The sequence below is a fragment of the Zonotrichia leucophrys genome, chromosome 27 (assembly GCF_028769735.1).
Source record: "Zonotrichia leucophrys gambelii isolate GWCS_2022_RI chromosome 27, RI_Zleu_2.0, whole genome shotgun sequence".
Taxonomy (NCBI): Eukaryota; Metazoa; Chordata; class Aves; order Passeriformes; family Passerellidae; genus Zonotrichia; species Zonotrichia leucophrys.
The window spans coordinates 2,175,302-2,201,867 of NC_088196.1; the positions used below are offsets into that span (position 1 = coordinate 2,175,302).

General features: G+C 52.3%; 2 protein-coding genes and 2 pseudogenes across 2 annotated transcripts; 1 reads left to right on the forward strand and 3 right to left on the reverse strand.

Moving 5' to 3' along the window:
• Window positions 1-584: 584 nt before the first annotated feature.
• LOC135458588 (feather keratin Cos2-2-like) lies at window positions 585-1,350 on the forward strand (annotated as a pseudogene).
• Window positions 1,351-11,412: 10,062 nt separating this feature from the next.
• LOC135458503 (feather keratin Cos1-1/Cos1-3/Cos2-1-like) lies at window positions 11,413-12,184 on the reverse strand (annotated as a pseudogene).
• Window positions 12,185-13,764: 1,580 nt separating this feature from the next.
• On the reverse strand, window positions 13,765-14,945 carry LOC135458295 (feather keratin Cos2-2-like). Its single transcript, XM_064733362.1, has 2 exons — window positions 14,880-14,945; window positions 13,765-14,115 (listed from the first exon to the last, which is right to left on the reverse strand). The coding sequence occupies exons 1-2, from the start codon at window positions 14,943-14,945 to the stop codon at window positions 13,765-13,767; spliced, it is 417 nt and encodes a 138-aa protein (XP_064589432.1).
• Window positions 14,946-18,849: 3,904 nt separating this feature from the next.
• LOC135458296 (keratin-associated protein 5-1-like) lies at window positions 18,850-25,107 on the reverse strand. The gene is made up of 4 exons (XM_064733363.1): window positions 25,042-25,107; window positions 23,951-24,282; window positions 22,235-22,241; window positions 18,850-19,200 (listed from the first exon to the last, which is right to left on the reverse strand). Exons 1-4 carry the CDS (start codon window positions 25,105-25,107, stop codon window positions 18,850-18,852), a joined length of 756 nt encoding a protein of 251 aa, XP_064589433.1.
• Between the last annotated feature and the right edge of the window lie 1,459 nt (window positions 25,108-26,566).

A 26,566-nucleotide genomic window follows, 5' to 3' on the forward strand; every position in this document is an offset into this window, starting at 1 on the left:
TATGTTTTAGCAAACATTCAAATCTTAATATTCTAGTCGTTTTCCTTCTTATTTTCCCAACCCTGTTCACCTCAGAATGGAGAATCATAGAGTGGCTGCAGGGGACTGGCTGTCCAGCCAAGGTCAACCCAGCACAGATGGTAATAACACCCAAGGATTGTTGGTAAGAACATGTGGTGAGAAAGACCAGCATACAGCTGGAGAAGGGGCCCTAGGGGAGGTAGGGCAGCACTTTTCTGGAAGAAATGTCCTTGCTGTGGTGACAGGAAAGAAACAAAATACAGCACAAGAAAAGGGCAGGAATGAGGCGGAGAAACAGGCATGGATTGTCAACCAATTATGCTGACCTAGGAGGGAGGAATCAAAATGCAACACGTGCCTGCATGGAATGCCATCAGACCATGATCCAAGCATTCTGCCCACTCTGACGTGTTTATAGCCCGGAAATTCTTGTGCCCCTCATCCCAGCCCAAAAGAAGACTTCAGATAGGAACGCACACAGCAGAAGCCAGGAAATGAAAAGGCAGAAATGCAGGAAATCAGGATACAGCCCCTACCATTAACTATGATGGTGCGCATTCGAAATGAGCTGGTCAGAAAATTATGACTTCCACTAAGGTGCCTGTGGGCCTGAGGCAGGGCAGGACTGCTATAAAAGGCAGCCCAAGTCTCTGCTCTCGCATCCACTTCTCACACCTCCTCCTCCTCTTCAGGAATCAGGTGAGTGCAAAGCCTCTTCTCCTCCTTCTGCTGCTTCAAGAGCAGCTCTTGCCTGGCTGGAGGTCTCAGCTGAGAGGGGCTACAAGAGCCCAGGGCTGGGAGCTGCTTGTGCTGGGAGAGGGCAGGGGAGAGAAGGTCTTGTGCAGACAGAGAGAGGCTGGGACTTGGCTCAGGTGGCTCCTGGGCTTTTAGCTGGGCACTGCAGTGTGGGCCAGGAGTTCTCATGCTTCCAGGCTGTTTGGGAGCAGTGCTGTTTCTCAAGAGTCCTCACTTTGTGCTTCTCCCTTCGTTCCATCTTAGGTACACCTGTCAGCCCGAGCCATGTCTTGCTGCAAGCCCTGTGACCCTTGCTGCCAGCCCTGTGGGCCCTGCCCGCTGGCCAGCAGCTGCACTGAGTGCTGTGTCAGGCAGTGCCAGAGCTCCCACGTTGTTATTCAGCCGCCTGCTGTGCTGGTGACCCTGCCTGGGCCCATCCTCAGCTCCTCCCCACAGAACACCGCCGTGGGATCCTCCACCTCTGCTGCTGTTGGCAGCATCCTGAGCTGTGAGGGAGTGCCCATCAGCTCTGGGGGCTTTGACATCTCCTGCATCACCAACTGCTATGGCAACAGCTGTTGTCGTCCCTGCTAAAGCTGATGGTGACATCCTTAAGGAACAACCTCCAAGACCTCAGAACCTGGTGCTGGAATGATGATGGAAGTTTTGGAACGTTAAATCTATGCTGTTAGCTTACTTTTGCCTTCTACGCTTCTCTTCCCTTTCTTTTGCATTCCTTTCCTGTCACCACCATGCAATGTCAGCCTAGTGGGACCTCTTTACTTCTCTTCCTCCCTATCTCTGGAGGCCAGGCAGATGGACACCCCCACTGCACCGTAGTGGCTGCTCCAGATGCCTTCTGTGAGCCTCCTCCTTTTCTTCTTTAGTCTCAATAAAGTTGTTTTGCATCCAAGCCTTGGCCTCTGATTCTCTTTTCATCTGTGGCATGTTCTTCCAGGGAGCTCAGGAGAAAACATAGAGAAGTAGAGGGTGGAACTCCCTACAGTGGATTTGACTTTCTGCCCTTTACGTGGCAGCTGTCAAACACATCCCTGGCTACTCCACTGAAATGACTCTCAGGGTGAAGATGGCAGGGAATGGAAACCAGGGAGGGCTGGGGAAAGCCCACAACCTCTTCTCTTCCAACTGTCCTCACATTTAATGTTCATCCCAGCTTCTGTCCAGACAGGCAGGGCTGAGGGGTTTCATGATTAGCATTCTATCAGCCACACCAAAGAGCTGATTGGGAACTGCTTTTCTCTGGGGTCCTTTGCTGGTTCATCCAGGAACTGCCAATCTTCCTCCAATGTCGCAAAATGCAACCAAGTGGGGATTTTTTTTACCATGCCCCTTTTTGATTGTCTACTACTTATTTCCAAATATGTTGTGGTTTGATACTGCCCAAATGCCAGGCACTGACAAAATTCATTGGCTCATCCTCTTCTGCTATAGTTGGGCAGAGGAGAGGGGAAAATAATTAACAAGGGGCTCATGAGTTACGTGAGGACTGGGAGAAAAATACTCCAAGGGCAAAACAGGTTCAAATTTAAAGGTTTAAAGTAAATTTATTATTAACAGAATCAGAGGAGGATGATGAGAGGTAAGTCTTTAAACCACCTTTTTTTCACTCACAGCCCCTCCCTCTTTCTCACTGACAGTGAAGGGAGGCAGGGCATTCGGGTTTTGCTCAGTTCCTAACTCAAGATATTCTGTTTGCTCAGGGAGAGGAGTCTTTTCTCTGCTATGCTATGGGGTCCCTCCCCTGGGTAAATAGTCTTCCCCAAACTGCTATGGCATGGGACACTCAGCCATGGGGTGCAGTCTCTTTAAGGATAGGCTGCTCTAGTTTGGAAGCAAGGGCTCTCTCCCTCTCTCTCTGGAAGCAGGAGCCCTCTCACTGTATTTGGTCTCTCACTGGATCACAGCTTTCCCCAGCATACACCTGCTCCAGCCTGAGCCCTTTTCCCATGAGCTCCAGTGGATCTTTGCATCCACCATGGACTTCATGGATTACAGGGGGACAGTTTGTTTCACCATCGTCCTCACCACGTCTTGCAGAAGAATCATGGCTCCACCACTTGAAGCACTTCCTCTCCCTCTTTTTTCCACTGACCTTGGTGCCACCATGTTGCTTTCCCTTGCATGTCCTCACTTCCTCCTCTTCTCTGACTAGAAGAACTGCTGCTTCTAGGTACCATTGCCAAAACATTCCACTAGTTCAAAGATTCCTAGAGGAGTGCTGAGAAGCCTATTCATCCACGATTTGCATGGGCAAGTTCCTCACCAGGTTTTTGCCATTGGCCATGTGGCCCCGCCACCACCCTCTGAATAATGCAAAATGCACCAGGCATTCAGTTAATGAGATTTTTTTATCATATGCAGTGATTACATATTCATATTCATTAGCTAGCCCAACACACTTGAGTTATTTTACATAGTTGCCATCCTTGTCAGATGTCCTTCTATACTTCTTGAGGGTCTGTCCGGAAGCCTGATGTCCTTCTTGGGTACCTGATGCTCCACTGCCACATTCGAGTCAGGCCAATATTGTTGTTTAGCAGAACTTCTATTCTGTCAGATTTCAAGGACTGAGCTGCCACCCTACTTGCCATTTGCATGACTTCTGTTTGCCTAAGTTCAATCCTTAATGTACTTCTCCAAGGCTGTGCTGTTATGTGATACTACTCCTATCAGAATGAAATGCTGTTCTTTTCGACTGTCTTTTCCAACCTCCTTACTTCCACCACCCAGACATGGTCAAACTGTTTTTCCCACATGCCTCATTCTCTTTGACAGAAACATTTTCCCATAGCTCCTGGCTAAGGACAAAAGTCAGTGTGGTCTGGAAACACCAAGCAGGGCAGAAGGTCAGACAGCAGTGCTACAGGGCTCTCAAGGATTGTGCAGGATGATGAAGAGAGCAAAGAGGTTTCAGTGAGGGTGCAGGCCACAAAGTCAGAGGAGGCATTGGATGCAGAGACAGAGACTGGAGGGCTGGGGGCAGATGGGACCCATCCAGTCAGCAACGATATCAAAAATCTTGCAGCATTACAAAACTCCAGCAGAATGCCGCAGGCTGCTATCACATGCCTCCTTGGGATCCATTGTGCACATAGTTCATGTCTTCTGTCCTTACTGACACATCCTTGCCCCCAGGACACATGGAATCTCACATGCCATCACTCAGAAGTGTCTGTGAGGGAATGGGAATGATGTAGGCCAGGAAATGCAAAGTCATGGTAAAGGGAAGCAGCGACTCATGCCATAACCTTCTGGGACATGTTTCTGTTCATTGAGATCATGAAAGAAAATTGTCACTTACGCAGCATGGACTGTGGCCCTGAGGCACTGTGGGGCCAGGATAAAAGGCAGCCCAACTGGGGGGTCTCTCAACCACTTCTGTCACCTCCTGCTCCTTGGGAACCAGGTGAGTTGGAAGCCCCTTTCTCCTCCACCCTCTCCAACGCAGCATTGAGTTTTCTGGCCCTTGTTGCTGCTCCTTGTTCTTGTGGGGCTGTTCTGCACTGGTGCTGGTGTGGGCAGAGGGCAGAGCGTGTGTTCTGGCCAGAGGCTGAGGCTGGGCTGAGGGGCTGATTTTGCTGCAGCTTAGGCAGGAGCAGAGCTGGGCCTGGCTGAGCTGGGAAGGAGCGTGCTGGGCTGAGGCAAAGGATGCCCAGGTTGGGGCTGGCCAGGCTGGAGCTGTGCAGGCAGCAGGGGCCTTGTGCTGCTGGTGGTGCCTTGCGGGCTGTGTCTGAGGTGTGCGTGTGCTCTGCTTCCTCCCTGCCCTCTGTGCCAGGTGCAGCGCCAGGCTCCAGACATGTCCTGCTCTGAGAAGTGCCAGCAGTGCCGGCCCTGCGAGCCTTGCTGCCAGTCCTGTGGGCCCTGCCCGCTGGCCAGCAGCTGCACTGAGTGCTGTGTCAGGCAGTGCCAGAGCTCCCACGTTGTCATTCAGCCGCCTGCTGTGCTGGTGACCCTGCCTGGGCCCATCCTCAGCTCCTCCCCACAGAACACCGCCGTGGGATCCTCCACCTCTGCTGCTGTTGGCAGCATCCTGAGCTGTGAGGGAGTGCCCATCAGCTCTGGGAGCTTTGACATCTCCTGCATCACCAACTGCTGTGGTGGCAGCAGATGCTGTCGTCCCTGCTAAAGATGCTGCTGCCGCCAACGTCCTCAGGCAAGACCCTCCAAGACCTCGGAATATGGGGTTGGAATGAAGACAAAAGTTTGGGACATTGGCTTTAGACTTTTTAGCTATTAGTTCCCTCTTCTGCTCTCTCTTCTTTCTTCCCTTCCTTTTATGTTGACACTAGCCAATGTCACCTTAGTGGCCCCTCCCTTCCCCTCCTCTATCTGCTGGCCAGGCCTCTGGACACCCCCACTTCATCTTTGTAGCTGTTCCTGGTGCTTTCTCTGATGTACCCATTTTTCTTCTTTATACTCAATAAAGTTTTTGCATTCAAATCTCGTCCTCTGATTTCTCCTTCATTCTGTGACAACACTTCCAGTCTCCTAAGGAGTACAGTGGAAGAGCAGAGAATAGGACTCACTCCTATGGGTTTTCCTTGTGCCTTTTCCTTTGAAGCTGACAAAGATACCCTGACACTGAGGGTGATCAGGCATTGGAACAAGTTTCCTAGAGAAATTGTAGATTTCTCATTCCTGGAAATGTTCAAGGCAAGGTTGCTCAGGACTTTGAGCCACTTGTTTTGGTGGGGGCCATTCTTGCCCATGCTTTGTGGGCTGGGTGGAGTGTTGCAAACAAAGAAATGTTTAAGTTCCCTTCTATTCCAGGTGTTTCAGTCGACACAGTTGGGCAGATGGAACAGGCACAAACCATGGTGGAAAGGCAAAGAGTAAATGTATTGCCTTACGTCACTCCACAGAGGAGGTACAATCAGCACTCGGTCAGGGATGCACAACTGGGAACATTGTCCTGCTTCAGATCAGTCCCTGCTGGTAGGGCTCCTCTTTACACCAGTGCTATGCTGTATCTGTGCTTTTTGTGATCTCTGAGCTTTGATTTTTCTCTCTCCCAAAACAGGAAGCTCAAGCATGTCCATGAGATGGCCCTCCAAGTCTCTCCAAACACTGGCATTGTCTCCACACAGAGATTCTGCTTCTCCGAACACAGATTAAAACAGCAGAAGGCATCCTTTATGGTTTTTCCCACATTGATATCCTCCATGCTTTGGCATCCTCAGCTGCAAAGTCATTTCAGCAAACCTACATTCATCCTCCTAATTCTTCTGCTTTAAGCCCTTTCCTCCCAAACCCAAACCATTTCTAATGAAATCTGCTTTCACAGAGGCATTATCAGTGTGACAAATGTGCTCAGTGTTGGGCAGTGCTGAGCCCCTTTTGGACACAGCTGGAGCTGACTCAGTCACATGTGGTGGGAGACACTGGACTCTTGTCCCAGAGCCCATTCCTACAGTTTTCTGCCCCAGCTACCAAACCTCACCATTTTTACTTAAGGGAGAGTGTCCTACACAGTGTGAAGCACAATCAGAAGAATAAAAATTTCAACTGCACATTGTTATGCACCCTTTTGCTTTAGCCAACTGCCTCGAGCCTCGAGTTGTTTCCCATCTTATTTTCTCTTCCCTGTCCACCTTGGCCTGGCCGTTGCCTTGACCTTGCCCTTCCCAATTCCTATTCCTATTCCTACTCGTATTTCAATGCCAAGTGTGCAATTTATTAATAAAATGTGAAATCTTCTGTGGAGTCTCTGACTTTGTTTTTCCTCTCAACCACCATCATGTACAAATCCTGGCAGTTCCTTCCCCCTTATGCGTGGGACATGACACCCACTCACCAGCAACCCTCCAGCAGAGGGGAATCCATTTGGGATGAAGGCCTGCTGGCAGGATTTCTGGGCTTTCTCTCTGAACATAAAGCAAGACGTGGAGGGTAGAGGAGGCAGAATTTGCATTTCAGTTCTCCAGACATTTCTCTGTAAGGTCAAAGCAGCACTGTTCAGCTGTACATTGGCTCTCCAGGGCAGCCAGTGCCTCTGTGGGATTAAAAGACACGCCACAGGGAGACAAACAATGAGAACCTTCATGTGCCCTCATATTATATTTCATCCTCCAGCCAGGTCTTATGAATTCTTAGAGAAATATAACACACTTGAGATAGCTTAGCTACTTTGATGGTATAAAATTAGTAGGATGGCTTTTGAGGTAGTGTTGGAAACAGAAAAGTTTTAATAAAAGGTGAAATAACAAAGCTCTTTACAGAGAACTGAGTTAGGGGTAAGAGGCTCTTGCTCCTGGTAAAAACACACTATAAAAGTGATTACTTCTTTTGTTTTCTTCTTTTTCTAGAAAATTGCTTAGGTGGGACTTTTTGACTTCTGTCCAATTGGGTATCTTTAGGTTTGAGGTGAAGTCTTCAAGGTCTTATGAGGTATCTTTTTACCCAATTGAGGAGAGAAACTTCTGGGCTTTTTTCCTTAAGGAGACAAAGGATAATTTGTTCACTCTGTCAACAGGGGGCACATTCCTATACCCTCACGGTGCACACATGCACAGACTGACATATATGCACTTAGGAAGGCCTCTCTTGGACCTTGGAATCTGAACATTTGTAAAATAAAACTGTCAAAAATTGAGCACGCTGTTGACTTGTTGGGGACAGCTCTGAGAGAAGAGAACTCAAGCACCTGTGAAGGAACCCAGCTACAGAAATGCTCTTGTCTTCCCAAAGCACCCACAGAAAGTGTACAGAAATAGGATGAGGTCAATGAGACCAGCACAATTTCCCTGAGATACGGTAAATCCAGCAAGAAGAAAGATACCCTGCAAGCAGAAGCTCATCTGAGTGAAACAAAGAGTTTCAGTCTTTGCCAGAGAGAGACGGGGCCGAAGGAGAAAAGGATGCTTCCTCTTATCTCACATGGCTGCCCTTGTGCCTGTGGGCAAGAAGAACAAGCCTGATGCACTGAAAATTTTGTCACAAAGAATCCTACAGGGATGACACAAGTGAACATCACGTGCCTGCGTGGAATGTCACCAGACCATGATCCAAGCACTTTGCCTGTGCTGACCTGTTTACATCCTGGAAATTCTTGGAACTCACATCCTGGACCTAACATGACTCTTCAGATAGGAAATGGGAAGGCACATGGCAGAAGCCAGGAAATGAAAAGGCAGAAATGCAGGAAACCAGCACACAGCCCCTACCATTAACTGGGATAGTTTACATTTGAAATGAGCTGGTCACAAAATTATGGCTTCCACTAAGATGCCTCTGGGCCTGAGGCAGGGCAGGACTGGTATAAAAGGCAGCCCAAGTCTCTGATCTCTCATCCACTTCTCTCACCTCCTCCACCTCTTCAGGAATCAGGTGAGTGCGAAGCCTTGTCTCCTCCTCCTGCTGAATCAAGAGCAGCTCTTGCCTGGCTGGAGGTCTCAGCTGAGAGGGGCTGTCATAGCCCAGGGCTGGGACCTGCTTGTTCTGGGAGAGGGCAGGGGAGAGAAGGTCTTGTGCAGACAGAGAGAGGCTGAGGCTTGGCTGAGGTGGCTCCTGGGCTTTAAGCTGGGCTTTGCAATGTGGGCCAGGACGTGCCTTGGCTGCAGGGTGTTTGGATGCAGTGCTGCTTCGCATGTGTCCTCACTTTGTGCTTCTCCCTGTCTTCCATTCTAGGTGCACCTGTGACCTTGAGCCATGTCCTGCTGCAAGCCCTGTGACCCTTGCTGCCAGCCCTGTGGGCCCTGCCCGCTGGCCAGCAGCTGCACTGAGTGCTGTGTCAGGCAGTGCCAGAGCTCCCACGTTGTTATTCAGCCGCCTGCTGTGCTGGTGACCCTGCCTGGGCCCATCCTCAGCTCCTCCCCACAGAACACCGCCGTGGGATCCTCCACCTCTGCTGCTGTTGGCAGCATCCTGAGCTGTGAGGGAGTGCCCATCAGCTCTGGGGGCTTTGACATCTCCTGCATCACCAACTGCTATGGTGGCAGCAGATGCTGTCGCCCCTGCTAAATCTGCTGGCAACATCCTTAAGGAAGAACCTCCACAACCTCAGAACTTGGAGCTGAAATGAAGACGGAATTTTGGGACTGTATGTAGGGCCTCTCACTTCTATTTCCTTCTTCTCCTCTGTTCTGTCTCTTGCATTCCTTTCCAGTCAATAGCACTCAGTGCTAGCCTAGGGGGACCAGTTGGCTTCTCTACCTCCCTTGCTCTGGAAATCAGCAATTGCCACCCCCACTGCACCTTAGTGGCTGCTCCTGGTGCTCTCTGGATCCACCTCCTTTTTCTTCTTTAGTCTCAATAAAGTTGTTTTGCATCCAAGACTTGGCCTCTGATTCTCTTGTTATCTGTGCCACCTTCTCCCATGAGCTTGGGGCAAAAGGTGGAGTATGCAGAGCTTGGGACTCCCTAGAGGGGAACTTTACTTTGTGCCTTTTCTCATGGAGCTCACAAACACATCCCTCAGTACTCCACTAAATCTACCAGGAGAGGAAGATGGCTCCCAAGCTTGACAGAAATGGGGGGTGAAAGGGGGTGAGTGGGAGTCAGGAATACTTGATTTCAGCCAACAGCCTCACGAATATTTCTTCTCAGTGCCGGTATGTGAGATTCCATGCTTCCTGGGGAAAGGGTGTGTCAGTGTAGTCATAAGACATAAACTAAGTGCACAATGGATCCAAATATGGCAGGTGATGCCAGCCTGGGGCACAGTACTGGAGTTTTGTAATGCTGCCAGATTTTTGCAATCCTTGCTGACTGGAGGGGCCTCCTCTCCTCTCAGCCCTCACTTCTTTTACTCATGAAAAAATCGGCCCCACTATGTGACTTCACTACTTGATGAAACCTCTTTGCTCTCCTCATCATCCTGCAAAATCCTAGTGAGACCCCTGTAGCAGTGCTGCCTGAGCTTCTGTCCTGCTTGGTGTTCCCAGAATCTGCTCTGGCTGGGAGCACGGCCTGGAGAGCCTTCCCTGCCCAGCAGTGCCAGCCACTGTCACACCCTCAGCCCCCAGTTCCTTCTCTGCAGCAACCTGGACAGGGCCACAGCACCCACATCTCTCAAGGACAATCCCAAACCTGAGTGTCTTACTTCAGGGTAAATTTTTGAGAGAATCCCCAAAGGGTTTCCTCTAGAAAAGCAGATTCAATTGGCTCCTCTCCCAACTGGTTCAGGAGAAAATACCTCCTCAGAGAAAAGTGGGAAAAACTGTTTATTAAACAATAAAACCTAAAAAATATTAAACAATAAAAAGTCTTGCTTCTCCCCAAGAAATGGAAAACTCAGAAAATCCCCTCCCTGGGTTGCATCTCAGCTCTCTCAGTCTGTTTTCAGTCCCTCCAGTGCTGGAAATGTCGCGGGCCAGGCCCGGCCTAGTGGGCCAGAGGTGGAGCCGCTGGCGCTCTGCTGTGTGTTCAAAGATGTCAAAAGGTCCAAAGAAAAGGGAAAAAACCCACAGTCCAAGGAACATCTTTGCCACAGCTAGCTAAACTAACTAAAACAAAGAAACAAAGGAGAGTTCTGTCCTACTGTCTGTCCATCTGCAGACAGCAACAGTCCAGGAGCAGGAATGTGGAGAGTGAGTGCAGTGTTTGAAAACAAATTGCACACTTCTTCTCTGCCCACTTCACTCTCTGAATCAAGTCTTAAAGGTGGAAAACTTATTGTTCAGCATAAAGAAAACAAGTCAATTTGGGATAAAAGCATCTATAGTAAACCCAGGACACCAGCCCATCCCTTTTGATGCTGCCTCCAGGCAGCCTTGCAGCCCTCAGCTGTTTCCCATGGTCCTTGTTCCTGCCTCATGTGAAGGCTTTGAGGTGACAGGGTTCTTGTGTCTCTGAGGAGATGGGGGAGTCCTCTGGCCACAGTGGCCTTTGTCATGAGCCAGGAGCTGTGGGAAAATGGTGCTGTCAAAAAGAATGAGTCAAGTGGAGAAAAACATTTGACTGTGTCTGGGAAGTGGAGGCCAGAAAGATGAGAGAGTTTGTCCTCTCCCATATCCAGAAGGGGAAACACTGGTAGACTCCAGCATGGTGGGAGGATGGTTTTGGTTTTGGTCCTGTCCCCATGCTCAGTTGATCCTGTGACAAAACATAGCCCTTCCTGTCTGGGTACAAGCAGGGCAGAAGGCAAATGTGAGGGAGGAGGTTGTAGAATATGCCCAGGCACTGTTGTTTCCCACTCTCACTCCTGTGACCATTTGACATCATCTTCTCCTAATGATCACAATTTTGGGAAAGCCAGGAATGTGTTTGGGAGCTCCAATAGAAAAGAGAAAAAGTAAAGGCCACCACAGAGTGTCAACCATCAGCTTACTCCAGCTTTTGCCCTGAGTTGAGTGGAAGATTTCCCACACAAGGAATGAGAAAGCAGAGGACCAGGTTTGGATGCAAAACAACTTTATTGAGTCTAAGGAAGAGAAGAAGGTAGCTGAAAGAGGACAAAAGGAGCAGCCACAGGTGCCCAGTAGGGGTGTCCATTTGCCTGGCCTGCAGAGGGATGGAGGGAGGCAAACACTAGGCTGGCATTCGGTGGTGCAGACAGAAAGGGAAGGCATGGGAAATGAGTGGAAGAAAACACCAGTAAAGCAAGGGCACAAATCCATTGTTCCAAAGATCCATCTTCAGTGCAGCTCCACGTTCTGAGGTTGTGGAGGTTCTTGCCCAAGGATGTTGACAGCAGCTTTAGCAGGGACGACAACTGTTGCCATAGCAGTTGGTGATGCAGGAGATGTCAAAGCCCCCAGAGCTGATGGGCACTCCGCCACAGCTGAGGATGTTGCCAACAGCAGCAGAGGTGGAGGATCCCACGGCGGTGTTCTGTGGGGAGGAGCTGAGGATGGGCCCAGGCAGGGTCACCAGCACAGCAGGCGGCTCAATGACAACGTGGGAGCTCTGGCACTGCCTGACACAGCACTCATTGCAGCTGCTGGCCAGCGGGCAGGGCCCACAGGGCTGGCAGCAAGGGTCACAGGGCTTGCAGCAGGACATGGCTCGGGCTCACAGGTGCACCTAGAATGAAAGACAGGGAGAAGCACAAAGTGAGGGCACCTGAGAAGCAGCACTGCACCCAAACACCCTGCAGCCAAGGCACCTCCTGGCCCCCATTGCAGTGCCCAGCTCAAAGCCCAGGAGCACCCTGAGCCAAGTCCCAGCCTCTCTCTGTCTGCACAAGACCTTCTCTCCCCTGCCCTCTCCCAGCACAAGCAGCTCCCAGCCCTGCACTCAGACAGCTCCTCTCAGCTGAGACCTCCAACCAGGCAAGAGCTTGCCTTTAAACAGCAGCAGCAGGAGCAGGAGGAGAAGAGGCTTCGCACTCACCTGATTCCTGAAGAGGTGGAGGAGGTGAGAGAAGTGGATGAGAGAGCAGAGACTTGGGCTGCCTTTTATAGCAGTCCAGCCTTGCCTCAGGCCCACAGGCACCTTAGTGGAAGCCATAATTTTCTGACCAGCACATGCCAAATGTGCACCATCCAGTTAATGGTAGGGGCTGTGTCCTGCTTTCCTGCACTGCAGCCTCTATTTCCTGGCTTCTTCTCTGTGCGTTCCTATCTAAAGACTCCTTTTACAGCCAGGATTAGAGTTCCAAGAATTTCTGGGATATAAACACGTCGGAGTAGGCAGAATGCTTGGATCATGGTCTGGTGGCATTCCATTCAGGCTCACAACCCAAACCTGTGTCATTCCTGTGGATTTCTTTGTGGCAAAGCACTCAGGACATCAATCTCATTCTTCATATATCCCTGCCCATCTCTACCGCATTCCTTTGTGACATCCCATGAGTTTTCACATGCAGCTTGATTTCCTGGCCCATTTTGGGAATGGATAGAGGACAGAAGGTGTTCTTTGTGGCCTTGCTTCCCCTCTGTTACGTCTCCCTTTGGTCAGCATACCATGCCTGTTTTTGCAGTTCATTCCTGCTCTTGCCCTGGGCTGGACTGCGAGCTGTGCTGGGTGGCCCTTGGCTGGACGGATGGTGCCCAGCAAGCTGCTCTGTCAATCCCCTTTCTCAGGCAGTAAGACAAGATAAAACCCAACTGATCACAACTTGAAGCTTGATAGAAGGCAGTTTGCTAAAACAAAAGGAAAAGATGATGCATGCAGAAGTGCACTGGGAAAGAAAATCGATGTATTGCCTCCTTCTCTCAGGAAGTGATGGCTGCCAATTTCCCAGGAATCAGGGCTTCCTCCTGTGTCATGGTTGCTCATAATGGCACACTTTATAACCAAGGCTGCAGGAATAGGCTCTGTGAGCAGAGTCCAGTGGCTCCAGGCAGCTGTGACCGAGTCATCTCCAGCTGTGTCCAAAGGGGACTCAGCACTGCCCAGGACTGAGCACATTTGTCACTCTGTTGATGCCTCTGTGAGAGCAGATTTCATTAGAAATGGTTTGGTCTGGAAGGCAACTTCAAGACCATTTCTTTCTTGTCCTCCTTCCCTCAACAGAGGGGCACTGATGGCACCCACTAAACCAGATTGCACCAAGCTGTGTCCATCCCATTCTTGCACACTTGCAGGGCTGTGGACTCTAAACCATTCCTGGGCAACTTATTTCAATGCCTCACTGTCCTAACAGAGAGGGACATCTTTGTCATCACCAAGGGAAAGGGAACAAACAAAATTGCACTGCAGGGATTGCAATGCTGTGCTTCCTCTACCCTTTTTCCAGTGAGCAAACTACAAGACTTGAAACAGAAAGAAGGAGAAATCAGAGGCCAAGGTTTGAATGCGAAAGAACTTTATTGAGTCAAAAGAAGAGAAGGAGAAGGCTCAAAGACAGCCCCTGAGGGAAGCCACAACTATGAAGTGGGGATGTCTGATGTCCTGGGCTGTCGAGTGAAGGAATCCATCAGGTCCCACTAGGCTGGCATTGAGTGGTGGTGACAGGAAGGGAAGGGAAGAGAGAAAAAAGAGGAGAAGGAAAAGGAGACAATAGTCCAAAGCCTTAAATTCAACAATCCAAAATTCCATTTTCATTCTAGCACCATATCCTGCGTTCTTGGAGATTCTTGCCCAAGAATGTTTGCGGGAGAATCTTTAGCAGGGACGACAGCATCTGCTGCTACCACAGCAGTTGGTGATGCAGGAGATGTCAAAGCCCCCAGAACTGATGGGCACTCCCTCACAGCTCAGGATGCTGCCAACAGCAGCAGAGGTGGAGGATCCCACGGCGGTGTTCTGTGGGGAGGAGCTGAGGATGGGCCCAGGCAGGGTCACCAGCACAGCAGGCGGCTGAATAACAACGTGGGAGCTCTGGCACTGCCTGACACAGCACTCAGTGCAGCTGCTGGCCAGCGGGCAGGGCCCACAGGACTGGCAGCAAGGCTCGCAGGGCCGGCACTGCTGGCACTTCTCAGAGCAGGACATGTCTGGAGCCTGGCGCTGCACCTGGCACAGAGGGCAGGGAGGAAGCAGAGCACACGCACACCTCAGACACAGCCCGCAAGGCACCCCCAGCAGCACAAGGCCCCCGCTGCCTGCACAGCTCCAGCCTGGCCAGCCCCACCCTGGAGAGCCTTTGCCTCAGCCCAGCACGCTCCTTCCCAGCTCAGCCAGGCCCAGCTCTGCTCCTGCCTAAGCTGCAGCAAAATCAGCCCCTCAGCCCAGCCTCAGCCTCTGGCCAGAACACACGCTCTGCCCTCTGCCCACACCAGCACCAGTGCAGAACAGCCCCACAAGAACAAGGAGCAGCAACAATGGCCAGAAAACTCAATGCTGCCTTGGAGAGGGTGGAGGAGAAAGGGGCTTCCAACTCACCTGGTTCCCAAGGAGCAGGAGGTGACAGAAGTGGTTGAAAGAGCCCCCAGTTGGGCTGCCTTTTATCCTGGCCCCAACAGTGCCTCAGGGCCCACAGTTTTTGCTGTGGAGGTGACGATGTTCCTGCATGATCCCAAATGAATGGAAAGATCTCTGGGAATGGTATGGCATGGATTGGATTTTCCCTCCACCATGACTTTGCATTTCCTGGATTACCTCATTCCCAATCCCTCACGGATACTTCTTTTGGGTGTTGGTATGCACGATTCCATGATTCCTGGGGCCAAGGATGTGTCATTGTGGGTAAGAGACATGAACTAAGTGTGGAACAGATCACAAGGAGGCAGGTGATGGCAGCCTGAGGCATTCTTTGTGTTATTTTCTGCTCCTGCTACCTGGAAGTGCCTCATCTGCTCCCAGCCCTCCAGTCTTTGTCTCATCACCCAACGGCTCTCCTTCATGCCTTGCCTTGGAGGTAAAACCACTTTGCATTCCTCCTCAGCCTTCACAGTGCATGGGACTCCTGTAGCAGTGCTGCCTGAGCTTCTGCCTTGCTTGGTGTTCACAGAGTCTGCTCTGGCTGGGAGCTCCCCAGCATCTCCTCCCTCCCATCCCTTGCTCAGGCCTCTGCCCCATGTGCTCCCCCACAATCATGTGCGTGGCACTGTGGCTGTGGCCCAGTGTGTGCCAGTGTCTGCCCATGCCTGTGCTTGTTCTCTGCTGGGAACAGCCCCTGAGAGCCTCTGGCCTGCACGGGGATGGTTGTGCACAGGGCAGGGCCCTTGTGTGCAACCCCCGTGCCCGTGTGCCTGTGCCCGTGTGCTGGGCTCTGGGCTCTGGGCTCATCTCTGAGCACCCCTGGCCAGGCTGGCAGTGTGTCAGTGCCCTGGCTGTGTGTGCACAGCTGGGCCTGAGCTGAGCTCTCAGCCCAGCCATTGCACGGCCTGGAGGGCCTTCCCTGTCCAGCAGTGCCAGCCACTGACACACCCTCAGCCCCCAGTTCCTTCTCTGCAGGAGCCTGGACAGGGCCACAGCACCCACATCTCTCAAGGACAATTCCAAACACAGGCCATCCCTTTCATGCCACTCCAGGCTGCCTTGTGGCTCTCAGCTCTTTCCCAGTGTCCTTGCTCTAGCCTCATGGAGAAGTTTCAATATGACAGTGTTTTGTTGTCTCTGTAAGACTGGGGCAGTCCACTGACCGCAGTGGTCTTTGCCCCATTATCCAGGAGCTGTGGGAAAATCATGCTGTGAGTGAAAATGAGGAATGTGGACAGAATCTGTTAACTGTGTCTGGGAGATGGATGTTGGAATATGAGGGAGTTTTTCCTCTACCAATCCAGAAGAGGAAACAGTGGCAGCCTTCAACATGAAGTGAGGATGGTTTTGGTTTTGATTCCGTCCTTATGCTCATTTGATCCTGTGTAAACATTCAGCTCTGCCTTTGTACTAAGAAGCTGAGCAGATGATTAATGTGAAGGAGGTGTTTGCAGAGGGGAGGTTGTGGACTATCCCAGTCACTGCTATTTCCCATTCCCACTCCTGTGACCATTTGACAACATCTTCTCCTAATGATCACAATTTTGGGGGAAGCCTGGGATGTGTTTGGGAGCTCCAATTAAAAAGGCACAAAGTAAAGGCCACAACAAAGTGTCCACCCTCAGCTTCCTCTAGCTTTTGACGTGAATTGAGTGGAAGAGTTTCCACACAAGGAATGAGAAAGCAGAGGACCAGGTTTGGATGCAAAACAGCTTTATTGAGTCTAAGGAAAAGAAGGAGGTAGCTGAAAGAAGACACAATGAGAAGACACAGGGGCGCAGTGGGGGTGTCCACTTGCCTGGCCGGCAAAGGGATGGAGAGAGGCAAACAGGTCCCACAAGGCTGGCCTTGGTGGGTGCTGACAGGAAGGGCAGGGAAGGGAAGAGAATGGAAAGGAACAGCAGCAAGGGCACAAATCCATTGTTCCAAAGATGCATCTTCAGTGCAGCTCCACGTTCTGAGGTTGTGGAGGTTCTTGCCCAAGGATGTCACCAGCACCTTTAGCAGGGACGACAACAACTGCTGCCATAGCAGTTGGTGATGCAGGAGAGGTCAAGGCCCCCAGAGCTGATGGGCACTCCGCCACAGCTGAGGATGTTGCCAACAGCAGCAGAGGTGGAGGATCCCACGGCGGTGTTCTGTGGGGAGGAGCTGAGGATGGGCCCAGGCAGGGTCACCAGCACAGCAGGCGGCTCAATGACAACGTGGGAGCTCTGGCACTGCCTGACACAGCACTCAGTGCAGCTGCTGGCCAGCGGGCAGGGCCCACAGGGCTGGCAGCAAGGGTCACAGGGCCTGCAGCAGGACATGGCTGGGGCTCACAGGTGCACCTGGCACAGAGGGCAGGGAGAAGCACAAAGTGAGGACACATGAGAAGCAGCACTGCACCCAAACACCCTGCAGCCAAGGCACCTCCTGGCCCCCATTGCAGTGCCCAGCTCAAAGCCCAGGAGCCACCTGAGCCAAGTCCCAGCCTCTCTCTGTCTGCACAAGACCTTCTCTCCCCTGCCCTCTCCCAGCACAAGCAGCTCCCAGCCCTGGGCTATGACAGCCCCTCTCAGCTGAGACCTCCAGCCAGGCAAGAGCTGGTCTTAAACAAGCAGGAGGAGAAGAGGCTTCCCGCTCACCTGATTCCTGAAGAGGTGGAGGAGGTGAGAGAAGTGGATGAGAGAGCAGAGACTTGGGCTGCCTTTTATAGCAGTCCTGCCCTGCCTCAGGCCCACAGGCACCTTAGTGGAAGCCATAATTTTCTGACCAGCACATGCCAAATGTGCACTATCCCAGTTAATGGTAGGGGCTGTGTCCTGCTTTCCTGCACTGCAGCCTCTATTTCCTGGCTCCTGCCCTGTGTTTTCCTGAACACTTATTCTAGGGCCAGGAATGAGAGTCCCAAGAATTTCCAGGATACAAACATGTCAGAGTAGGCAGAATGCTTGGATCATGGTCTGGTGGCATTCCACGCAGGCTCATGACCTAAACCTGTGTCATTCCTGTGGGTTTCTTTGTGGCCAAGCACTCAGGACATCAATCTCATTCTTCCTATATCCCTGTCCATCTCTCCCTCATCCCTTTGTGACATCCCATGAGTTTTCATGTGCAGCCTGTTTTCCTGGCCCATTTTGGGAATGGATAGAGGACAGAAGGTGTTCCTTGTGGTCTTGTTTCCCCTCTATTACGTCTCCCTTTGGTCAGCATACCATGCCTGTTTCTGCAGCTTGTTCTGCTCTTGCCCTGGGCTGGACTGCGAGCTGTGCTGGGTGGCCCTTGGCTGGATGGATGTTGCCCAGCAAGCTGCTCTGTCAATCCCCTTTCTCAGGCAGAAAGACAAGATAAAACCAAACTGATAACAATTTGGAGTTGGAAAGAAGGCAGTTTGCTAAGCCAATGTGACAGGTTATGCATGCACAAGTACATCGGGAAACAAAATCAATATATGGCCTCCTTTCCTCAGGAAGTGATGGCTGGCAATTTCCCAGGAATCAGGGCTTCCTCCTGTGTCATGGTTGCTCATGATGGCACACTTTGTAACCAAGGTTGCAGGAATGGGCTCTGTGAGCAGAGTCCAGTGGCTCCAGGCAGCTGTGACTGAGTCAGCTCCAGCTGTGTCCAAAGCGGACTCAGCACTGCTCAGCACTGAGCACATTTGTCCCACTGCTGATGCCTCTGTGAATACAAATTTCATTAGAAATGGTTTGGGCTGGAAGGCAACTTCAAGACCATTTCTTTCCCATCCTCCCACCCTAGACAGGTGGGCACTGATGACACCCACTAAACCCGCTTGCAGCAAGCTCTGTCCATCCCGGTCTTCCATGCTTCCAGTGCTGAGGCATCAAAATCTTTCTGGGCAAGTTATTTCAATGCCTCATGGTCCTCACATAGAGGGACATCTTTGTCACCACCAAGGGAAAAGGAACAAACAAAAATTGCACTGCAGGGATGACATCATTGTGCTTCCTCCACTCATTTTCCAGTGAGCAACCTGGAAGGGTTGTCACAGAAGGAAAGAGAAATCAGAGGCCGAGGTTTGAATGCAAAAGAACTTTATTAAGTCAAAACAAGATAAGAGGAAGGCTCAGAGAGTGCACCCAAATGCAGCCTCTAAGATGCAGCAGGGATGTCTGGTGTCGTGGGCTGCTGAGGGAAGGAGGCCAACTGGCCCCACCAGGTTGGCATTGAGTGGTGGTGACAGGAAAGGAAGGGAAGAGAAAAATGAGAGGAGGAGAAGAAAACAATAGTTCAAAGCTCTAAATCCAATGTGTTAAGTTCTGACTTCATTCCATCATCACGGTCCAAAGTTCTTGCATGAGGATGTTGGCAGCAGCATCCTTAGCAGGGACGACAGCATCTGCTGCCACCACAGCAGTTGGTGATGCAGGAGATGTCAAAGCTCCCAGAGCTGATGGGCACTCCCTCACAGCTCAGGATGCTGCCAACAGCAGCAGAGGTGGAGGATCCCACGGCGGTGTTCTGTGGGGAGGAGCTGAGGATGGGCCCAGGCAGGGTCACCAGCACAGCAGGCGGCTGAATAACAACGTGGGAGCTCTGGCACTGCCTGACACAGCACTCAGTGCAGCTGCTGGCCAGCGGGCAGGGCCCACAGGACTGGCAGCAAGGCTCGCAGGGCCGGCACTGCTGGCACTTCTCAGAGCAGGACATGTCTGGAGCCTGGCGCTGCACCTGGCACAGAGGGCAGGGAGGAAGCAGAGCACACGCACACCTCAGACACAGCCCGCAAGGCACCCCAGCAGCACAAGGCCCCTGCTGCCTGCACAGCTCCAGCCTGGCCAGCCCCAATGTGGCATCCTTTGCCTCAGCCCAGCACGCTCCTTCCCAGCTCAGCCAGGCCCAGCTCTGCTCCTGCCTAAGCTGCAGCAAAATCAGCCCCTCAGCCCAGCCTCAGCCTCTGGCCAGAACACACGCTCTGCCCTCTGCCCACACCAGCACCAGGCAAACAGCCCCACAAGAACAAGGAGCAGCAGCAAGGGCCAGAAAACTCAATGCTGTCCTTGGAGAGGGTGGAGGAGAAAGGGGCTTCCAACTCACCTGGTTCCCAAGGAGCAGGAGGTGACAGAAGTGGTTGAAAGAGCCCCCAGTTGGGCTGCCTTTTATCCTGGCCCCAACAGTGCCTCAGGGCCCACAGTTTTTGCTGTGGAGGTGACGATGTTCCTGCATGATCCCAAATGAATGGAAAGATCTCTGGGAATGGTATGGCATGGATTGGATTTTCCCTCCACCATGACTTTGCATTTCCTGGATTACCTCATTCCCATTCCCTCATGGATCCTTCTTCTGAGTGTTGGCATACAAGATTCCATGATTCCTGGGGCCAAGGATGTGTCAGTGTGGGTAAGAGACATGAACTAAGTGTGAAACAGATCACAAGGAGGCAGGTGATGGCAGCCTGAGGCATTCTTTGTGTTATTTTCTGCTCCTGCTACCTGGAAGTGCCTCATCTGCTCCCAGCCCTCCAGTCTTTGGCTCATCACCCAACGCCTCTCCTTCATGCCTTGCCTTGGAGGTAAAACCAATTTGCCTTCCTCCTCAGCCTTCACAGTGCATGGGACTCCTGTAGCAGTGCTGCCTGAGCTTCTGCCTTGCTTGGTGTTCACAGAGTCTGCTCTGGCTGGGAGCTCCCCAGCATCTCCTCCCTCCCATCCCTTGCTCAGGCCTCTGCCCCATGTGCTCCCCCACAATCATGTGTGTGGCACTGTGGCTGTGGCCCAGTGTGTGCCAGTGTCTGCCTATGCCTGTGCTTGTGGCCTGCTGGGAACAGCCCCTGAGAGCCTCTGGCCTGCACGGGGATGGTTGTGCACAGGGCAGGGCCCTTGTGTGCAACCCCCGTGCCCGTGTGCCTGTGCCCGTGTGCTGGGCTCTGTGCTCTGGGCTCATCTCTGAGCACCCCTGGCCAGGCTGGCAGTGTGTCAGTGCCCTGGCTGTGTGTGCACAGCTGGGCCTGAGCTGAGCTCTCAGCCCAGCCATTGCACGGCCTGGAGGGCCTTCCCTGCCCAGCAGTGCCAGCCACTGACACACCCTCAGCCCCCAGTTCCTTCTCTGCAGGAGCCTGGACAGGGCCACAGCACCCACATCTCTCAAGGACAATTCCAAATCCAGGCCATCCCTTTCATGCCACCTCCAGGCTGCCTTGGGGCTCTCAGCTCTTTCCCAGTGTCCTTGCTCTAGCCTCATGGAGAAGTTTCAGTTTCAATATGACAGTGGTTTTTTGTCTCTGTGAGACTGGGGCAGTCCACTGACCGCAGTGGTCTTTGCCCCATTATCCAGGAGCTGTGGGAAAATCATGCTGTGAGTGAAAATGAGGAATGTGGACAGAATCTGTTAACTGTGTCTGGAGATGATGTTGGAATATGCCCGGAGTTTTTCCTCTACCAATCCAGAAGAGGAAACAGTGGCAGCCTTCAACATGAAGTGAGGATGGTTTTGGTTTTGATTCTGTCCTTATGCTCATTTGATCCTGTGTAAACATTCAACTCTGCCTTTGTACTAAGAAGCTGAGCAGATGATTAATGTGAAGGAGGTGTTTGCAGAGGGGAGGTTGTGGACTATCCCAGTCACTGCTATTTCCCATTCCCACTCCTGTGACCATTTGACAACATCTTCTCCTAATGATCACAATTTTGGGGGAAGCCAGGGATGTGTTTGGGAGCTCCAATTAAAAAGGCACAAAGTAAAGGCCACAACAAAGTGTCCACCCTCAGCTTCCTCTAGCTTTTGACGTGAATTGAGTGGAAGAGTTTCCACACAAGGAATGAGAAAGCAGAGGACCAGGTTTGGATGCAAAACAGCTTTATTGAGTCTAAGGAAAAGAAGGAGGTAGCTGAAAGAAGACACAATGAGAAGACACAGGGGGCAGTGGGGGTGTCCACTTGCCTGGCGGCAAAGGGATGGAGGGAGGCAAACAGGTCCCACAAGGCTGGCCTTGGGGGGTGCTGACAGGAAAGGCAGGGAAGGGAAGAGAATGGAAAGGAACAGCAGCAAGGGCACAAATCCATTGTTCCAAAGATGCATCTTCAGTGCAGCTCCACGTTCTGAGGTTGTGGAGGTTCTTGCCCAAGGATGTCACCAGCACCTTTAGCAGGGACGACAACAACTGCTGCCATAGCAGTTGGTGATGCAGGAGAGGTCAAGGCCCCCAGAGCTGATGGGCACTCCGCCACAGCTGAGGATGTTGCCAACAGCAGCAGAGGGAGGATCCCACGGCGGTGTTCTGTGGGGAGGAGCTGAGGATGGGCCCAGGCAGGGTCACCAGCACAGCAGGCGGCTCAATGACAACGTGGGAGCTCTGGCACTGCCTGACACAGCACTCATTGCAGCTGCTGGCCAGCGGGCAGGGCCCACAGGGCTGGCAGCAAGGGTCACAGGGCTTGCAGCAGGACATGGCTCGGGCTCACCGGTGCACCTGGCACAGAGGGCAGGGAGAAGCACAAAGTGAGGACACATGAGAAGCAGCACTGCACCCAAACACCCTGCAGCCAAGGCACCTCCTGGCCCCCATTGCAGTGCCCAGCTCAAAGCCCAGAAGCCACCTGAGCCAAGTCCCAGCCTCTCTCTGTCTGCACAAGACCTTCTCTCCCCTGCCCTCTCCCAGCACAAGCAGCTCCCAGCCCTGGGCTATGACAGCCCCTCTCAGCTGAGACCTCCAGCCAGGCAAGGACTGGTCTCAAACAAGCAAGAGGAGAAGAGGCTTCCCGCTCACCTGATTCCTGAAGAGGAGGAGGTGAGAGAAGTGGATGAGAGAGCAGAGACTTGGGCTGCCTTTTATACCAGTCCAGCCTTGCCTCAGGCCCACAGGCACCTTAGTGGAAGCCATAATTTTCTGACCAGCACATGCCAAATGTGCACTATCCCAGTTAATGGTAGGGGCTGTGTCCTGCTTTCCTGCACTGCAGCCTCTATTTCCTGGCTCCTGCCCTGTGTTTTCCTGAACACTTATTCTAGGGCCAGGAATGAGAGTCCCAAGAATTTCCAGGATACAAACATGTCAGAGTAGGCAGAATGCTTGGATCATGGTCTGGTGGCATTCCATGCAGGCTCATGACCTAAACCTGTGTCATTCCTGTGGGTTTCTTTGTGGCCAAGCACTCAGGACATCAATCTCATTCTTCCTATATCCCTGTCCATCTCTCCCTCATCCCTTTGTGACATCCCATGAGTTTTCATGTGCAGCCTGTTTTCCTGGCCCATTTTGGGAATGGATAGAGGACAGAAGGTGTTCCTTGTGGTCTTGTTTCCCCTCTATTACGTCTCCCTTTGGTCAGCATACCATGCCTGTTTCTGCAGCTCGTTCCTGCTCTTGCCCTGGGCTGGACTGCGTGCTGTGCTGGGTGGCCCTTGGCTGGATGGATGGTGCCCAGCAAGCTGCTCTGTCAATCCCCTTTCTCAGGCAGAAAGACAAGATAAAACCAAACTGATAACAATTTGGAGTTGGAAAGAAGGCAATTTGCTAAGCAAATGTGACAGGTTATGCATGCACAAGTACATCGGGAAACAAAATCAAAATATGTCCTTCTTTCCTCAGGAACTGATGGCTGGCAATTTCCCAGGAATCAGGGCTTCCTCCTGTGTCATGGTTGCTCATGATGGCACACTTTGTAACCAAGGTTGCAGGAATGGGCTCTGTGAGCAGAGTCCAGTGGCTCCAGGCAGCTGTGACTGAGTCAGCTCCAGCTGTGTCCAAAGCGGACTCAGCACTGCCCAGCACTGAGCACATTTGTCCCACTGCTGATGCCTCTGTGAATACAAATTTCATTAGAAATGGTTTGGGCTGGAAGGCAACTTCAAGACCATTTCTTTCCCATCCTCCCACCCTAAACAGGTGGGCACTGATGACACCCACTAAACCCGCTTGCAGCAAGCTCTGTCCATCCCGGTCTTCCATGCTTCCAGTGTTGAGGCATCAAAATCTTTCTGGGCAAGTTATTTCAATGCCTCATGGTCCTCACATAGAGGGACATCTTTGTCACCACCAAGGGAAAAGGAACAAACAAAAATTGCACTGCAGGGATGACATCATTGTGCTTCCTCCACCATTTTCCAGTGAGCAACTGGAAGGGTTGTCACAGAAGGAAAGAGAAATCAGAGGCCGAGGTTTGAATGCAAAAGAACTTTATTGAATCAGGGGAAGAGAAGAAGAAGGCTCAGAGAGTACACCGAAGTGCAGCAACTAAGATGCAGCAGAGATGTCTGATGTCATGGGCTTCTGAGGGAAGGAGGCCAACAGGCTCCACCATGTTGGCATCATGTGATGTTAACAGGAAAGGAAGGGAAGAGAAAAATGAGACAAGGAGAAGAAGAAAAGAACAGTTTGAAGTTCTAAATCCAATGTGTTAAGTTCTGACTTCATTCCATCATCACGGTCCAAGGTTCTTGCCTGACGATGTTCGGGCAGCATCTCTAGCAGGGACGACAGCACCTGCTGCCACCACAGCAGTTGGTGATGCAGGAGATGTCAAAGCTCCCAGAGCTGATGGGCACTCCCTCACAGCTCAGGATGCTGCCAACAGCAGCAGAGGTGGAGGATCCCACGGCGGTGTTCTGTGGGGAGGAGCTGAGGATGGGCCCAGGCAGGGTCACCAGCACAGCAGGCGGCTGAATAACAACGTGGGAGCTCTGGCACTGCCTGACACAGCACTCAGTGCAGCTGCTGGCCAGCGGGCAGGGCCCACAGGACTGGCAGCAAGGCTCGCAGGGCCGGCACTGCTGGCACTTCTCAGAGCAGGACATGTCTGGAGCCTGGCGCTGCACCTGGCACAGAGGGCAGGGAGGAAGCAGAGCACACGCACACCTCAGACACAGCCCGCAAGGCACCACCAGCAGCACAAGGCCCCTGCTGCCTGCACAGCTCCAGCCTGGCCAGCCCCAACCTGGGCATCCTTTGCCTCAGCCCAGCACGCTCCTTCCCAGCTCAGCCAGGCCCAGCTCTGCTCCTGCCTAAGCTGCAGCAAAATCAGCCCCTCAGCCCAGCCTCAGCCTCTGGCCAGAACACACGCTCTGCCCTCTGCCCACACCAGCACCAGCGCAAAACAGCCCCACAAGAACAAGGAGCAGCAGCAAGGGCCAGAAAACTCAATGCTGCCTTGGAGAGGGTGGAGGAGAAAGGGGCTTCCAACTCACCTGGTTCCCAAGGAGCAGGAGGTGACAGAAGTGGTTGAAAGAGCCCCCAGTTGGGCTGCCTTTTATCCTGGCCCCACAGTGCCTCAGGGCCCACAGATTGTGCTGCGCAGGTGACGATGTTCCTGCATGATCCCAAATGAATGGAAAGATCTCTGGGAATGGTATGGCATGAGTTGGATTTTCCCTCCACCATGACTTTGCATTTCCTGGATTACCTCATTCCCAGTCCCTCATGGATACTTCTTCTGAGTGTTGGTATTCAAAATTCCATGATTCCTGGGGCCAAGGATGTGTCAGTGTGGGTAAGAGACATGAAGTGTGAAACAGATCACAAGGAGGCAGGTGATGGCAGCCTGAGGCATTCTTTGGGTTATTTTCTGTTCCTGCTACCTGGAAGTGCCTCATCTGCTCCCAGCCCTCCAGTCTTTGGCTCATCACCCAACGGCTCTCCTTCATGCCTTGCCTTGGAGGTAAAACCAATTTGCATTCCTCCTCAGCCTTCACAGTGCATGGGACTCCTGTAGCAGTGCTGCCTGAGCTTCTGCCTTGCTTGGTGTTCACAGAGTCTGCTCTGGCTGGGAGCTCCCCAGCATCTCCTCCCTCCCATCCCTTGCTCAGGCCTCTGCCCCATGTGCTCCCCCACAATCATGTGCGTGGCACTGTGGCTGTGGCCCAGTGTGTGCCAGTGTCTGCCCATGTCTATGCTTGTGGCCTGCTGGGAACAGCCCCTGAGAGCCTCTGGCCTGCACGGGGATGGTTGTGCACAGGGCAGGGCCCTTGTGTGCAACCCCCGTGCCCGTGTGCCTGTGCCCGTGTGCTGGGCTCTGTGCTCTGGGCTCATCTCTGAGCACCCCTGGCCAGGCTGGCAGTGTGTCAGTGCCCTGGCTGTGTTTGCACAGCTGGGCCTGAGCTGAGCTCTCAGCCCAGCCATTGCACGGCCTGGAGGGCCTTCCCTGCCCAGCAGTGCCAGCCACTGACACACCCTCAGCCCCCAGTTCCTTCTCTGCAGGAGCCTGGACAGGGCCACAGCACCCACATCTCTCAAGGACAATTCCAAATCCAGGCCATCCCTTTCATGCCACCTCCAGGCTGCCTTGGGGCTCTCAGCTCTTTCCCAGTGTCCTTGTTCTAGCCTCATGGAGAAGTTTCAATATGACAGTGTTTTGTTGTCTCTGTAAGACTGGGGCAGTCCACTGACCGCAGTGGCCTTTGCCCCATTATCCAGGAGCTGTGGGAAAATCATGCTGTGAGTGAAAATGAGGAATGTGGACAGAATCTGTTAACTGTGTCTGGGAGATGGATGTTGGAATATGCGGGAGTTTTTCCTCTACCAATCCAGAAGTGGAAACAGTGGCAGCCTTCAACAGGAAGTGAGGATGGTTTTGGTTTTGGTTCTGTCCTTATGCTCATTTGATCCTGTGTAAACATTCAGCTCTGCCTTTGTACTAAGAAGCTGAGCAGATGATTAATGTGAAGGAGGTGTTTGCAGAGGGGAGGTTGTGGACTATCCCAGTCACTGCTATTTCCCATTCCCACTCCTGTGACCATTTGACAACATCTTCTCCTAATGATCACAATTTTGGGGGAAGTCAGGGATGTGTTTGGGAGCTCCAATTAAAAAGGCACAAAGTAAAGGCCACAACAAAGTGTCCACCCTCAGCTTCCTCTAGCTTTTGACGTGAATTGAGTGGAAGAGTTTCCACACAAGGAATGAGAAAGCAGAGGACCAGGTTTGGATGCAAAACAGCTTTATTGAGTCTAAGGAAAAGAAGGAGGTAGCTGAAAGAAGACACAATGAGAAGACACAGGGGCGCAGTGGGGGTGTCCACTTGCCTGGCCGGCAAAGGGATGGAGGGAGGCAAACAGGTCCCACAAGGCTGGCCTTGGGGGGTGCTGACAGGAAAGGCAGGGAAGG

Excerpts from the sequence above, each read along its gene's own strand:
- LOC135458295 (XM_064733362.1), bottom strand. The coding sequence starts at position 14,945 with ATGAAGGAGAGCCGTTGGGTGATGAGACAAAGACTGGAGGGCTGGGAG. Across the intron at positions 14,116-14,879 it reads AGCAGATGAGGCACTTCCAG|GTGCAGCGCCAGGCTCCAGA; the intron begins GTAGCAGGAGCA and ends CCTCTGTGCCAG.
- LOC135458296 (XM_064733363.1), bottom strand. The coding sequence starts at position 25,107 with ATGAAGGAGAGCCGTTGGGTGATGAGCCAAAGACTGGAGGGCTGGGAG. Across the intron at positions 24,283-25,041 it reads AGCAGATGAGGCACTTCCAG|GTGCAGCGCCAGGCTCCAGA; the intron begins GTAGCAGGAACA and ends CCTCTGTGCCAG.